At 69.7% G+C, this 15,343-nt stretch overlaps 1 protein-coding gene across 1 annotated transcript in view; it reads left to right on the forward strand.

Annotated features, from left to right (window-relative positions):
* Positions 1-385: 385 nt before the first annotated feature.
* The window catches only part of MNEG_2649 (Midasin), a gene marked incomplete at both ends in the record, with an annotated part of 28,411 nt that continues 13,453 nt past the window's right edge, over positions 386-15,343 (forward strand). The window contains 16 exons of the mRNA XM_014048874.1: positions 386-742; positions 1,039-1,197; positions 1,513-1,680; positions 1,958-1,979; positions 2,113-3,078; positions 3,312-4,346; positions 4,736-5,599; positions 5,892-8,078; positions 8,302-8,476; positions 8,951-9,296; positions 9,574-9,904; positions 10,125-10,245; positions 10,429-10,508; positions 10,779-11,269; positions 11,451-12,248; positions 12,581-15,227. Coding sequence (XP_013904328.1) covers positions 386-742; positions 1,039-1,197; positions 1,513-1,680; positions 1,958-1,979; positions 2,113-3,078; positions 3,312-4,346; positions 4,736-5,599; positions 5,892-8,078; positions 8,302-8,476; positions 8,951-9,296; positions 9,574-9,904; positions 10,125-10,245; positions 10,429-10,508; positions 10,779-11,269; positions 11,451-12,248; positions 12,581-15,227 — 10,747 coding nt within the window. The remainder of the gene's footprint in view (positions 743-1,038; positions 1,198-1,512; positions 1,681-1,957; positions 1,980-2,112; positions 3,079-3,311; positions 4,347-4,735; positions 5,600-5,891; positions 8,079-8,301; positions 8,477-8,950; positions 9,297-9,573; positions 9,905-10,124; positions 10,246-10,428; positions 10,509-10,778; positions 11,270-11,450; positions 12,249-12,580; positions 15,228-15,343) is intronic.

The raw sequence follows: 15,343 nt of genomic DNA on the forward strand, positions 1-15,343 counted from the left end.
GAGCCGGCTCGGCTCAGGCGCGGCCGCCGCCGCCCGTGGCGGCCCCGCCGCGGCCGCACCCCCGCTGCCCGCGCTCGGCCTGCCCGCGGACGCGGCGCTGGGTGCCACGGCCGGCGCTGGCGCCGCCGCGGGCGGGCTCGTGCGCACGCCCACCACCATCGAGAACCTCAAGCGCGTGCTGGAGGCGTGGGACTGCGGGCTGCCGCTCCTGCTGGAGGGTGGCACGGGTGCGCTGCTGGCGCGTGGATGTGGTGCCTTGCCATTGGTTGTGCTGGCGCTGCATGGCTTCTTGGTTGTGAGGCAAAATCAAATGGATATGTACTAGCACACCAACAATCGGCGGGGATGGAAAATCTCTGCGTGCATTTTTGACAAGCGTCCATGCATGCTGCCCCGCGCCGCCGCTTTGGCCCCGACCGCAGGCGTCGGCAAGACCGCCACGATCGCCGCGGCCGCCGCGCTCAAGGGCCAGCGCCTGCTGCGCATTAACATGTCGGCCAGCATCGCGCGCGACGACTTGTTCGGCCGCATCCAGCTGCAGGCCGCGCCGGCACCCGCAGCCGGCGCCGGCGTCGACGCGGGCGCTGGCGCCGGCGCCTCGCCGTCCGCGCCGCGGCGGTTTGTGTTCAGCAAGCAGCCGTTTGCTGTCGCGTTTGAGGAGGGGTATGCAGTCGTCCTGGACGAGCTGAACCTGGCGCCAGACGACGTGCTGCAGAGCATCAGGCAGGCCATGGACTGCCAGGTGATGAGGTGGCCAGCGGGTTGTCCTGGGGGCAATTGCCGCCGCCGCCAGCCCTTTACATGTTTTTTGACAAGGCTGTGCAGCTGCTGTTGAGCAGTTTGTTTTGCCATTCACCCTCGACGCCGACTGCAAACGCACACCCGCAGGTGCAATGCACATGCATCCCTTGGGCGCACCGTTGTTGCCAGATTGCACACACCCAGGCCTCCTTTGTGTATGGCCAATCCCAGCACCACCCCCTTAACAGCACCTCGCCCCCTCCACCGCCTCACCTCAACCGCAACCTTCCTTCCCAGGAGCTGCGCATCGAGGACGCCAGCTCAGCAAGCAACCCGGTCAAGACGGTGCGCATGCACCCCTCCTTCCGGCTGTTTGCCACCCAGAACCCCCACACCGGCCACTTCAAGGGCCACCGGGAGCGCCTCTCACCAGACCTTGTCGACCGCTTCGCCAAGGTGGGGGGTTCGACTCATGATGACTCGCCATGAAGGGGCTGTTGGGCAGGGAACCCTTGCAGCGGAACCGCAATGCAGGCCTGGGCCTGGCGGCCGCCGCTGCGCTTCGCGCGGCAGTGATTTGCGTGCTGATATTGCGCGGTTGAACGAGGGCCATCCTCTAAGGGGTTGACAACCGCCTCAGCACTTGTGGGGCACAGCTTACCTTTTTAGGTATCAGATGATGTCAGGATAAGTCCTGACATCGCCCTCGCATTCTTGACCCCCCAAGCTCCACAAACCATGAACCCCAACCCCGACAAACTTCTACCCCAGGTTGTGTTTCAAGAGCTGCCAGCAGAGGAGTGGGTCACCGTGGTCGCCGAGACGCTCCAGGCGGAGGGCGTGGCACCCGCCAGGGCGCGACCACTCGCGGCGCGAATGGTGGCGGTGCACGAGAGGGTGCAGGAGGCGATCGGCCGCAGGCAGCCGCCCATCCCGGAGGTGCGCCTCGGCCGCTGCGGGGGCGGATGGCGAGACCTCTGATGGGGACCCTCCGTCAGACACGCGTGCAATTAGTCCCTTCGGGTGGCAGGCGCCCTTGAATCATCCACCGCGCCTGCTTGCTGCCAAACCTGGGCTGCGTAGCACGTGCCGTTCCTCATTTGTTGCAACACCTCATGCACCATGTCATCCATGACAGGCTGCGCCGCCACAGAGGCTGGCTTCACACGCTGCAGCGCAGCGCTGCTCCCGAATCAACCCCTCCACCCTTCACCAGCCACCCGTCTCTATCTGCTCATGTGAGCCCCGGCCACCATCCCTCCCCCTCCTATCAGACTGGCCCCCACACCGCCATCTCCATCCGAGAACTGTTGAAGTGGGCCCACCAGGTGGCACCACTCGTCCCACCTGCCCCCGCCCCTGCACCTGCAGCCCCGGCCGCCGCCCCCATTGGCGGCACAAGCGGCGGCGGCGGCAGCGCCCGCGACGCCTGCGTGGCGTCTGCGCTGGCGTTCACGTCGGTCGCTGTCTACGCGGCGCGCTTCCGGCGGCCCGAGGCGCGCGCCGAGCTGCTCGCCGTCATTGCCGCAGCGGGCGGCTGGCAGGCGCCCACTGCCGCTGCCGCCGCCGCCGCTGCCGAGTGGTCGCTGGCTGCCGGTGACGACGGCGCCGATGCCTGCCTGCAGCTGGGGGAGCACGTCACCCTGCCCCTCAGGGGCGCGCCTGGCGACGGCCCGAGGCCTGTGACCGCCGCCACCGCCGCAGCAGCGCCTTGGGAGGCCCCAGCCGCGGCCGCGCATGCGGACGCGGCGCGGATGCTGCTCGGCGCTGAGCTGGTGGGGCGCTGTGGGCTGTACTTGATAGATTCCTCATGGCTGCACGCCTGGCTCAGCGCCGCGCGCGCCGAGGGCTGCGGCGACGCCGCGGACGCTGGGGCGCTCGGCCTGCGCCTGTACTGCTCGTGGCTGCGGCACGGCGAGGCAAGGGCGGCGGTGGCAGACGCGTTCGCGCGCCACTTTGGCGCCGGCGTCGCCGCGGCCGCCGAGCTGGGCGCAGTTGCCGCCGCCGGCTCGCGCACGCCCTTCGCAGTCACGCCGCGCGTGCTGCGCGCGTGGCGCCTCGCCGCGCTCGCGCTGCGCCACGGCGAGCCGCTGCTGCTTGTTGGCCGGGATGGCTGCGGCAAGTCGGCGGCGCTAGTGGCACTGGCGGGCATCTTGGGTGAGCCAGCAATGCAGCAGATCAACGTCACCACGGACACCGAGCCCGCAGATCTGGTTGGTCAGCAGCAGCCCTCCGCCGAGGGCCGCGGCCGCCTGGTCGCGTGGGCGCACGGGCCCGTGGCACGCGCGTTTGAGGGCGGGGGCTGCGTGCTGCTGGACGGCCTGCAGAATGCGGATGGTGAGCGCGCGGCTGGTGACATGTCGGGTTGAGAGGTCCGTGCTGGGGTTTTGGCGGGCGCTCGGCATCCAACGCACACGTGCTGGTGTGCACGTGCAGATGATTGTATTCCTCTCCTCATGTCATCTACTCTTTCGGAAGCATCAGTCTGGATGCTTTGGAAAGGCCTTACATAATCACCATCAATCCCAATCATGCTCACACGCACACATGCGCGCCCACGCACCCCGCAGGCCCTGTGTCAGAGCGCCTCAACTCGCTCCTGGAGTCGCCGCCCACGCTCCTGCTCGCGGAGCGCGGCGACACGGCCCCGCTGCAGCCGGGCCCTGGCTTCCGCCTGCTGGCCACCTTCACGCCGCCCACGCGCCGCGGCGGGCCGGACGTCGGCGTCGAGGGCCGCGAGCTGTCGCCGGCGCTTTCAAATCGTTTCAGCCAGGTCGTCGTGGACGACCCCATGCAGGCGCCCGAGGCGGAGTTCAGATCTGAGATCGAGCAGATCGCGGCTGCGGTGTGCGGCGATGCGGCCGGCAGCCAGCCGGGGGCAGCCGCCCTGGCCGCCGCCGCGTGCGCCTTCCTGCGCGCCGAGCTGGGTACAGTCAGCGGCTGCGGCCGGGGCAGGGCGCCGCCGGTGGCGCCGCTGACGCTGCGCACTTTTGTGCTTTTCTTGGACTCGGCTTACGCCGCCCACAGCGGCGCGCTGGTGACCGCTGGCCAGGCCGGCGGCGTCAGCGACTGCGACAGCGACAGCATCGGCAGCGTCGATAGCTTCGCAGCGGCTCTGTTCACCGCCTACACCATTGTGTTTGGCCCCCGCCTCGCAGCCCTGCCCGAGCTAATGCAGCGGCACGTCGCCGTGCGGCTCCGGGAGGTGCTGCGCCTGCCGCCCCCCAACGCCAACGCAGACGCAGACGCCGAAAGCAGCGCCCGATGCGGCGCGGCGGCGCTGCTGTCCCAGCTCGCGCAGCGCATGGGCGGCCGCCACGTGCTGGCTGGCAGCCGCGTCGCGGCGGGCGCCGCGGTGGTGTCCGCGGTGTGCTGCTGCAGGCCGGTGCTGCTGGAGGGCCCCGCGGCGGTCGGCAAGACGTCGCTGGTCGCGGCGCTCGCGGCGGCCTGGCCGGACGGGCCGCGGGCGTTGGTGCGGGTCAACAACGCGGACACCACCGGCGTGGCCGACTACTTTGGCAGCTACCTGCCGTCTGGAGCCGGCTTCAGCTTTGCAGAGGGTCCGCTCGTCAGAGCAGTGCGGCTGGGGCACTGGTTCGTGGCAGGTGGGTTGGCGGCGCAGGTGGTGCAACAGGGCATGGCTCTATGGGTCGATAGCATGGGTCCAAGGGGCTGGCTGCCTTGTCATTGGGGTTGGCATGCTGGCACCATGCTTGCTCCTGACATTGTAGTGTTCTTTTGTTACAAGCTCGCAGGCTGCGCTGTCCTCCTTGCAAGCCCGCTCTTCTATCAGCCAGCGACACCCGTCTCCTCCCGCCACTCACACGCTCCACCACAGCTGATCCAGCAACAGATACAAAAATCAACCATCCTACAACCCAACCAACCCAAAAACCAATCATGCAACCAACCAGCCAACCAACAAGTCAGCTAACCACCCAACCGGCCAACCAGCCAACCAAACATCCTACCTCCCATCTACCCTTTCAACCAGACGAGTTCAACCTCGCGCCGCCCGGCGTGATGGCTGTCCTGCTGCCCCTGCTCGAGGGCCGCCCCACCCTGCGCGTGCCCGGCACCGACCTGGACGTCCCCGTCGCCGCTGGCTTCCGCTTCTTCGCGACCCAGAACGACGCCAGCTACGCCAACCGCAACCCGCTGCCGCTGTCGCTGCGCTCGAGGTTTTTGGAGGTGCAGGTGCCAGACTTTGGCGCCGAGGAGCTTTCAGAGATCCTCCAGCGCCGCCGCGTGCCCGTCCCCGCCGGCGCCGTCCCCGCGGGCGGCGGGGACGGCGCGGCGCTGCTGCCGCCGCTGGGGGCGGCCGAGGCGGCGCTGCTGGCGGCGCTGTACGAGGCGCTCAGGGGCGCGCCGCCCGGCCTGCGGGTCACGATGCGCGAGCTCACAAAGGTGGAGCGGCGCCACCGGCTGCTGTGCCTGCCGCTGCCGGCCGCGGCCGCGTCGCTGCTGCGGCCGCGCTGCCGGCCGGGGGCCGGCGGCCACGCGGACGGCGATGCGGCGGCCCTGCAGGAGGGGCTGAAAAAGGCCCTCGACGGCGGCAAAGAGGAGCCGGACCCTGAGCCCACCGCCTACACCGTTGTCCAAGAGGCTGACTGTGTCGCCTTCAGCGCCGGCGGCGCCGTCGCCCGCGTGCCCGGAGCGCGACTAGACAGGAGCCCGCTCGCCGCGGACCCCGGCGCTCTGCCTGCGCCGCTGCGGCGCGCTCTGGTGCAGGTCGCGTTCGCGGCCGCGGCGCGCGAGCCTGTGCTGCTGCTGGGGCCGACGTGCTACAAGAGCCTGCTGGTCAACACCTGGGCGGCGCTCACTGGCGCGGCCCTGACAACAGTCCACCTGTCCACCGGTGAGCGCTTGCGTTGGCCGGGTGATTGTTTACAGCGCCAGCCAGCTGATTATTTGATCATCCCACCTTTGCTGGGGCCGGTGGCCAGCCTGCTGCTCTGCCTGCTCAGCTTCCCAGGGTCGATTTTCAGGGCTGTTGATGGTTTTCAGGGCTGTCAGTTGCTTTTGGGACCTGACTGCATCCTGAAGATCCAGAGTCTTCATCGTCTTGAAACCAACCCGTCTGCACAATAAAACTCATCCCATGACAACCTACTCAACCCAATCACACACCCTTTTTACACCACCCACAGAGACCGAGGGCTCAGACCTGGTCGGCACCTTGGTGCCTCACTCCTTTGCCGAGTGCCTCGACGCCTTCCTCTCCGGCTGCCGCCAGCTGCGGCGGCGGCAGTCCGCGCTGACCGGCGGCCGCCCGCTCGGCGACAGCGGCGACGCCGACGCCAGCAGCCTTGACACGCTGCTGGCGGCGCGCCTGCCAGACGCCATCCACGCGTTCAAGCAGCAGCACCTCGCAGCGGCGCCAGCTAGCAAGCCGGGCGCCTCGGCTGCCGCCGGCGCAGCGGCCGGGGACGATTGGTTTTTGGGCGCCTGGGGCCTGCTGCCCGGTGCAGAGATTGGAGATGATGATGGTGATGATGACGACACAGCAGCGGAGACGCGCCGCGACCAGCTGATGCGCGACGCCGCGGCCGAGGCGGCGCGGCGGGCGCCCGGCCTGCTGGCTGAGCTGGCAGAGGGCTCGCCGCCGCCGGAGGGCGCCGGCGCGGGCGCCGCCCCTCCCGCGCGGCAGCAGGCTGGCGCCTTTGCGCTACCGGTGTCCAGGGCGGGGCGGGTCGTGGACAGCAGCGATGATGATGATTGGGAGGTGCTTTCGGACAGCGACGATCTGGAAGGTCTCTTTGCTGCATATGGCGCCACAGCCCCTGCAGGCGGCGACAGCGACAGCAGCACCAGCATTGTCGCCCTCGACGCAGCCAATAGGATCGCGCCGCCACAGCCGGCCGGCGATGCGGAGTGGGTCGGGAGCAGCACGGCCAACCCAGGCGGCGCAGCCCTTGCGACAGGCAGCAGCACGGGCGACCAAATCGCCCGCTCTGCTGCCTCCGCGGCAGCGGCAGAGCCGGAGGCTTCTGACCGCGGCGCGGCGCCCGCTGCAGGCGGCCCCAGCGAGGAGTCGTCAGAGGGCGCGGGTGGCAGCGCGCTGGCAGAGGCGTGTGATCTGGACGCAATGATGCGGCTGTACGAGGATCTGGGCGGCGACGAGCTGCCGCCCCCGCTGCCGGCCGCCCTCGCGGCCGCGGCGGAGGAAGCGCTGGACCTGCTCTCACGCCTCTCAGCCGCCACCGCCGCGCCCGACGCAGCCGCGGCCGCCGCGCTGGCCAGGCTGCGGCGCCTGTGGGCGGACGTGTCGTCGCCGTCGGCGCGCAGGGGCGAGCCGCGCTTCATCTTCAGGGAGGGCCCGGTGACACGCGCCGCGCAGGAGGGCGGCCTGCTGCTGCTGGAGGACTTTGACGCCCCCAGCCAGGCGGTGACAGAGCGCCTGAACAGCCTGCTCGAGCCGGAGCCGTCGTTTGCAGTCACAGAGGACGTCACTGCCTGTGACAGCGGCGGCGGCGGCGACGCGACAGATGTGGCGCTGCCCGGAGGCTTCCAGGTGTTTGCGACCGTGCACACCGGGGCCGACGGCAGGCGGCCGCCGAAGCTCAGTCCGGCAACGCTGTCCCGCTTCACGCCGGTCTACGTGGCGCCCTACGAGGACGAGCCCGGCGCGCCCACGGGTGCAGGCGCTTGCAACGGCGGCACGCTGCACTGGGTGCTGCAGCACCGCCTGCTCAGCGGCCTGGCCGGCGGGGGCGGTTTCTCGGCCGCCGGCCCGGGCGCGCCAGGCAAACGGGAACGGCAACAATCGTCCAAGACGGCCACGGCCACGGCGGCGGCGCTGGCGGATATGATGCTGAGCATCAGCCGCGCGGCGGCCGAGCAGGCGGGCTCCGCCGCTGACATCAGCAGCGGCGGTGCGGGCGGCCTGCGCTCGCTGCTGCGGTGGGCGGACTTTGTGGCCGGGCACGTCGGCGAGCGCTGCCTTGAGGCGCGCGTCGTGGCGGGCGCCCGCTTCTTTGCGCTGGACAGCCTCTCATCAGAGCAGCAGGCGCAGCTGCTGGCCGCCTGGCTGCGCGACAGCCCCGCGGCTGCGGCGCTGCCGCCCGCGGCGCGCGCCGCGTGCGCCCGCCTCGCGGCGCCGCCGGCGGCCCCGCCGGAGGGCGGCGTGTTTGAGGACCCAGCCTCCGTGCTGGAGGTCGTCCGCGGGCGGCTGGTAATCAAGTCCAGCGGCGTGTCGGCGCCGCTGAGCCCCCGCGCCGACCCCAGCGCGCTCGCGCGGCTGCCGCTGTCGCTCGCGCCGTCGACGGTGGCCAGCTTTGAGCGCGTCTTCGCGGCGATGACGGCGGGCGTGCCGCTGCTGCTCGAGGGCCCGCCGGGTGCGTGGGGGCTCAAGGGCTTCAGTGCATTTGATCTGTGGGGAAAGAGCGAGATGAGGCGAGGGCGATCTTTGACAGAAGGAGGTCGGACAGTGACGTCACGCCCAGGATTTGGGGGTTGACCAAGCCTGCCTTGAGTTGCTTGCTTTTTTGGTCCGCAAGTGCCAGACGCGCCCCTTAGAAGTGTGCCGCGCGGCAGGTGCAAGTACACTACCTTTATTAGGCGACGCCTGCGCCTGCGCCATGAAGCCCGGCCCTGTGCCCACTCCCTCACAGGCATTGGCAAGACAGGATGGCGCCCTGCTGCGCGCGGTGCGTGACCGGCGGTGGATCCTGCTGGACGAGATCAACCTGGCCCCGCCAGAGGTGCTGGAGGTGGTGGCTCCGCTGCTGGACAGGTGCGCGCTTGTGGCACCCTTGACAGACACATATGCACCACGCACACGCGAACCCTCTCTGTATCCCCCGCGCGTGTGCACACGTATGTGTGCACACACACACACACACACACACACACACACACACATGCACACATACATACACACACATGCACACATACATACACACACACCTGCATCCGCTTGATTTCTTTCATGAGCGATCGCTTTGTGTCGAGTGTGCGCTGGGTATTAAACCAACATGGGCATAAACAGCAAAGCGGCATAGCCACGAAGGTGGTGTGTGGTCTCACCAGCGAGCACCATCCAGTCTTGATAGGTTCTCAAATCCACACTTTTAGCTTGTGCTTTGCGTATCTGTGGCCGGAGCAGAACCCACGGCTACTCACAATCAGACCCCCGTCTTACTCACTGCCATTCCGACCCCTCTAACCCCTCGATGCAACCACCAACCCCACTCATCACCCCCTCCAGCGGCCAAAAGCAGTTCACGGTGCCCTCATACGGCATCACCCTGCCCCTGGAAGGAGTCCGCGTGTTCGCGACCTGCAACCCCCGCTCCGTCGGCGGCGGCCGCAGCCAGCTGCCGCGCTCGCTGCGCGGCCAGCTGGCGGCGGTCCGCCTGGAGGCGCCGTTGGAGCCGGAGGTCAGGGGCATCGTGCTCGACCTCTTCGCACCGCTGGTGCAGCGCGGCTTCCTGGAGCCGCCCCACATGACGGCGGTCCACAACTGCCACGCGGCGTTGCAGGTCGCCGCGGCGAAGCGCGAGATTGGGCGCGGCGGGGCGCCAGTGGAGCTCAACCTCCGGGATTTGATCAAGGTGGGGCCCCGGGCCCCTTTGTTGGGGGGGGGGAGGAGGAGGTGTGTGTGGAGGGGTTGGTTGCCTGATATTCTGCGCTGCACCGTGTCTTTTGCCCGAGCTGTGCTGAGCTGCCATGCGCTGTTTTGTGCTGGGCATGCATCATGTCCGTGCTGCACAATCAATCACGCTCTCTGCACTCCCTCTTCGCCGCAAGTTTGGCCCGTATCTGAACCGCGCCGACCTTTCGCCACGCTCCTCCGCCGCCCACCACAACCAATCCCCCCAAACCTGCCAGGTCCGCGACACCGTGGCCGCCACAATGAGGGACCACCTAAACGACTACCGACGCACAGCCACCAAGGAGCCCTCCACCTTCGACGCCTCGCCCCTCTCCCCACTCACCTGCGACGCGGACCCCCGCCTGCTGGTCCTGGCCAAAGTCGTGGCGCTCGTGTACGGCGAGCGCCTCGCATCCGCGGAAGACCAGCAGGCGGTCGCTGACGTCATCGAGCGGGAGCTGGGGGTGCCCGGGTTCGGCGCCGCGTGGCGTTCGGGCGGCGGCGCCGCGGATGTGGACGAGGCGGCGCCCGGCGTGCTGCGGGTCGGCAGCGTGTACCTGGCAAAGGGTGGGTGGCTGGGGGTTGGTGACACAGCTGGTGACAGAGGCCTGTGGTGTCGCTTCACGTACCTACTCACACAAATGTGCGGGGTTGACTTGTGCCGGCGATAACGCAGGTGCTCTTGCAGAACTAAAAACTGGTCAACCAGGTTGGTCAGCTCGCCCTGCCCGTAAAAACCTGCGGCTTTCAACCAAACAACCAATCTTTTGCCATCCCCACCGTGCAGGCGATGTCGTGCCGTCGGCGCCGGCGCTGGCCCACACGCCGCGCACCGTGCAGCGGCTGGAGGCTCTCGCCGTAGCCTGCCAGTCGGGGCGCACCGTGTTTGTGGAGGGGCCCACCTGCAGGTGAGGCCGAGGCACGTCTAGGGGCCGTCGGGTTGTGATGTTTGAGTCTGGCAGTCGACATATACCTTGCTCCACAATACAATCTAGTCTCCTAACCCGCCCATGCATATTAGTCACGATGACTCATCTGACCCTGCCTTCGCAACGTGAATATGTGTGCCGCACCACTCCCCCCCAACCCAGTGGCAAGACCAGCATGGTGGCTGAGCTGGCACGGCTGGCGCAGCGGCGGCTGCACGTCATCCCCCTGGCGGCTGACACAGGTGCGTGGTTGTACATTGTGAGGAGTGCGTGGGGAGGTTTGAGCCATGATGGCAGTCAAATGATGTATGTTGCTACTGGTGGGGGTAGCGCGGCAGTCCATTGGCAGTCTGCTCTTCCTTCTCACAATTGGGGGGTTTCGCAGCTGCTAGGCGATTGTGCGACTGCTGGGTTGCAAACCCTAGTTGTTTGCAAATCCTATCCGTAAACACATTCATCACACCCCTGCTGAAATGTGTGTTCGTCACGTACAACTCACTGCCTCACAACAGAGGCCACGTCCATCATTGGTCAATGGCTGCCCGTCGACAGCGGCGGCCCAGACGCCTCTCTAGCGCGGGAGCTGCGCCAGCTCGTCGGCGACTGCACCTCCCTCGCGCTGCACCACCTGCTGCCCGCCCTCGCCCGCGCCCCCGCCGGCCGCCACGCGACCGTGGCGGCGCTGCAGCGGCTGCTGCTGGCGGCGCGGGGCCTGGGGTGGGTGGGCGCGCACGGCGGGGCGGCGGCGGCCGCCGCTGGCCGCCTGCCGACCGACGGCGAGCAGGCTGCGGTTCTGGCGGCGTGCGAGGAGCTCCTTGGCGCCGCGTCCAACGGGCCGCTGGCCTTGGGGGCGGACGAGGGGCAGCAAGCGGCGCTGCGGCTGGCAGCGGAGGCCGAGCGGCTGAGGCGGTCGTTCGAGGCGGCGGCGCGGCAGCAGCAGCAGGGCCTGGCGTTTGCGTGGGCCGAGTCAGATTTGGTGGCGGCGATAAAGGCCGGCGACTGGGTGAGTTGCCAGGCTCGGCAGACCCAGTCCTCGCCTCTTGCCTTGCCCTGGCCCCCCACCTTCCAGATGCTTTCTTCTCAGTCGCTCGACTTGAAGCGTCGAAGCCCCCCTTCCACTCAACATGCTAACTCAGCACATTTCTCCCTCGCCCCTATTGCTCGCGATTACTTTCCATAAACAGGTGCTGCTAGACAATATCGACCTCGCCCCGCCAGAGGTGGTGGAGCGCCTCAACCCCCTCATGGAGGACAGCCCCTCACTCGACCTGCATGAACGGGAGGACGGCCTTTCCCTCTCCCGCGCAGCCGGCACCATACACCCAAATTTCCGCCTCTTCGCGACCGCCAGCCTCCGCCGCGGCGGCGACCGCGCGGGGTGCCTCTCGGGCGCGCTGCTCAACAGAGTGCTCCACTTGCGGGTGCAGCCCCTGGACGCCGGCCTGGCGGCAGCAGGCCCGGAAGGCGCCGCGGGCCACGACCTCGCCGCCACCCTGGCACTCCGCCTGACCGGCGTAAGCGGCGGCGCGGAGCTCGCCGCGCTCATCTCGCGCTTCCACGCGCGCGCGCTGCAGCTGGTCGCCTCCGGCGCCGTCGAGCCGCCGCCCGGCGCACCGCTCACCGCGCGCGCGGCGCTGCGCGCGGCGCACGCGGCGGCGCGCGTGCTGACAGCTGCGCCCGACACGGCGCCGCCGGCGGCAGTAGCACGCGGAGTGCTGCAGTCGTACCTGCCCAGCGTCGCAGACGCCCGGCAGCGCGCGCTGCTGCTGCGAGAGCTGGCCGCGCTCGCCGGCGCCCCAGACCTGCGTCGCCTGCACTACGAGACGCAGCAGCCGCCGCGCCGCGGGCACGACCGCTGGCGCCTGGAGGCGGCGCCGCTCGCGGAGAATGCGGCGGCACTGGAGGCGGCGGTCGAGGCGGCGGCGTGGGCGCTGGTGGCTGCGTGCGATGACGTGCAGACCGGGGTGGAGCTGGCAGAGGAGGTGGGCTGAGGAGTTCGCGGCTGTGCACACGCTTGGGGTTCATACCGTTTTGAACTTGAGTGTTCCACTCATTCACGCTAATGGTGGGGGTACCTGGAATCATGGCGCATCAAGTACTATTGCGTGGCTTCATTGATGGTTGCTGTGCGGTGACACTCACCAAGAATAATGAGTCAAGCAGTGTGAACAATGCGAGCTTGCAGTGCAGTGCAGGCTGCAACCATTCAGCAGAAGCCGCACACAGCATTGGCATTGTAAAGCGCCCACCACTCCGCTGGTCACTTGCATAATAGCCCTTCCCCCTTTGAACCACCACTCCTGCAAAACCTCAGGTGCTCCGGGCCCTCACCATTCCACTAAACCCCGAGCGCCGCCACACGCTCCTGCGCCTGCTGGACGACCTGCAGCTGGCGGAAGCGCTACCGCCGGCAGACGGCCGCCGGCAGCTGCTGCACACCTGCCGCCTGGCGCGTGGCGCGGACGCCGCGGCGCCGCCCGCAGACGCCGCCCTCCGCCGCCTGGGCGCAACGCTACAGCAGCTGTCGTCAGGTGTTGATACTGCTGCGCGCCTGTTCCTCTGCGGCGCGTCATTTGCCGACGCCCCCGACCGCGCGCTGCAGCTGCGGCGCCTGCCGGGCGTCGCGCGCCACCTCACCGGCCTCCGCGCAGCGCTCGACGCCGCGCGCCGCGCGCGGGCGCTCGCGGGCGCGCCCGCGGCGGCCGCGCTGCTGGCGCAGGTAGAGGGCGCCGTCGGCGGCCTTGCCGCGTGGGACGAGCCAGCGCGCTGGCTGGAAGATCTGCGGGTGGTGCGGCCGTTCGTGGCCGCGGCGCAGGATCTCATTGACGGCTGCGGCGAGTCGTCGCTTTCGTACGAGCTGCAGCAGCTGCTGCTGAGGCCGGTCGCCGAGGTGCGGCGGTCCATGGCGGCCAGCGCGCGAGACATGATCAAGCGCGCGCCGGCCGGGGCCGCAGACGCCGTGCGAGCGATGCACGCGGCACTCGAGCTCGCGGCCGCGCAGTGGGCGTCCCGGCTGGCGCTGCCGCGGGAGCTCCTTGCGGCGACCGCCGCAGTGGCAGCGGCGGGCGGCGCCCCTGGGTGCATTGCGGAGCGAGTCAACTCGATCCAGGCCCTCAGCTCGCTCGCTCAGATCAGGTGTGATCTGGCGGCGATACTGGAGGAGGCCGCCGATGCCGCGGCGGCCGCAGCTGCGGGCGACGCAGTCGAGCGGGAGGCTGCCGGCGGCTGCGCCGCTGCTGGCGCCAAAGCGGAGGCAAACGGGGTCGAGGCCAAGACAGGTGTGGCGCCTGCTGTGGCAGCTGCAGCAGCAGCGGGATCAGCAGACGCGGGGCAGACCCAAGACAACGCCGGCTGTGCAGCAGTCGGGCCCGCCAGTCCAGCAGAGCAAGCGGCAGACGACAGCAGCAGCGCGGCGGCTGCTTCGCCGACCAGCCGGCCCACCCACGCAGAGGTGTTGCGGGCCCTGGCTGCGCGCGCCGAGGCGCTGCCAGGCAGCTCCCACGGGCTGTTCATCCGCAACCACGCTGCGAGCGCGGCCGTGCAGCTGCACAACAGCCTGTTGGCATCACTCTGCCGCTTCATGCGCGGCGCGGGCACCGCAGGGCCCGCCCCCCTGAGCGCCGCGCTCGCCTCGGGCTTCGGCCGCCAGCTGCGGCGCTGCGGCAGCCTGGAGCAGCACAGGGCCGCGGCATTGGTCTGGTCTGGGCTGTTCTTTGCAGATGGGGGGCAGGCAGCGGCGGCGGCGGTTGCGCGTGGCGGCGTGCAGGTGGTGGACGTGGCGCAGCCGGCCTCCGCACCCGTGGACGCGTGGCAGCTGCCGCTGCCAGATGAAGCTGACGACAGCGGCTGCAAGCTGCTGCTGCTGCTGACGTCCTCGCAGCACCAGCACCAGCAGCAGCAGGGCGGCCCCGGTGAGGCTGCGACCGTGCCGCCGCTGGCTGCAGTGTGGCTGGCTCGCGAGCACAGCGAATCGAGCAGCGGGGTCGTGCGCGTCGTCACCTTCGTTTGCCTGGGGGGCGGCAGGGTCGACCCCGACATCACCGCATGGGTGGAGCAGGGAGTGCAGCAGCTGGAGACCGACGGCGTCACCGTGCAGCCGCAGCTGCATGCCGTGCGTGTCCAGGGAGGCGGCCAGGGCGGCAGCTCCCCTGATGCCTCTGCCGCCCCAGCGGCCACGGCCGCCGCGGCGCATGCCGCAGGCGCAGCCGCCCGCCCCGGCGCGGAGGCGGAGGCCGCCATGGCCGCGGCCTTGATGGAGGCGATCGAGCGGTTTGCGGCAGAGGATTGCGTGGCACAGTCCAGGGGTGAAAGGTCAGCAATCGAGCAGGTGGCAACACAGCAGGCGGCGACCGGACAGGCGCAGCCGTTGCCGCCATTTGAGCGGGCGCAGATTTCTGACAGGCTGCTGCGGGCGTATCAGCGGCTTGAGCAGCACGCCAGCAGCAGGGGTGGCGGCAGGCTCGGCTCAGGCGTCCACGCGGGCGCAGAGGCGCTTAGCCACACCGCGGCCGCAGCTGCAGCTCTGCGCGACGCCGCAGAAGAGGCGGCCGCCGGCGGCCAGTCCGAGGCGGAGGGCGGCGCCGCGCTGCTCGACCGCGCACTGGCCGCGGCGGGGGTGCCGCGGCCATTTGTGCTGCGGCGGCTGGGCGATGCGGCGCGGGGCGAGGCGGAAGATCAGATTGGGGAGTTGTGCGGGATGGCGACGCTCGCGGAGCGACACGCGGTGCTTGCGGCTGTTGAAGCCCTGATCGAGGCCTGCAGCGCCGACCCGCTCCCCACGCTGCTGCAGATGCGCAGGCGCCTGCGGGGCGCCGGCGCTGCCCTCGCCGACTTCGGCGCCGCCTCGCGGCTGGCACGCGTGCTGCTGCGTGCGCCGGCGCTGGCCGTCGTGTGGGTGGCGGGCGGCGGCCAGGTCGAGCGGGCGGCCAGACGCCTGCTGGCGGCCCACGACGCGGCGCCGGGTGCGGCTGCCTTCATGGCCGGCTTGTGCGTAAACCTGCTCGGCAGCCTCAGCTTCGACGTCGGCAGCGGCGGCGCCGAGCCGGCCGCTGCGCCAGCGGGCGTGCGAGTGCGGCGG

This window comes from Monoraphidium neglectum (genome assembly GCF_000611645.1).
Source record: "Monoraphidium neglectum strain SAG 48.87 unplaced genomic scaffold scaffold00307, whole genome shotgun sequence".
In the NCBI taxonomy this organism is placed as follows: domain Eukaryota; kingdom Viridiplantae; phylum Chlorophyta; class Chlorophyceae; order Sphaeropleales; family Selenastraceae; genus Monoraphidium; species Monoraphidium neglectum.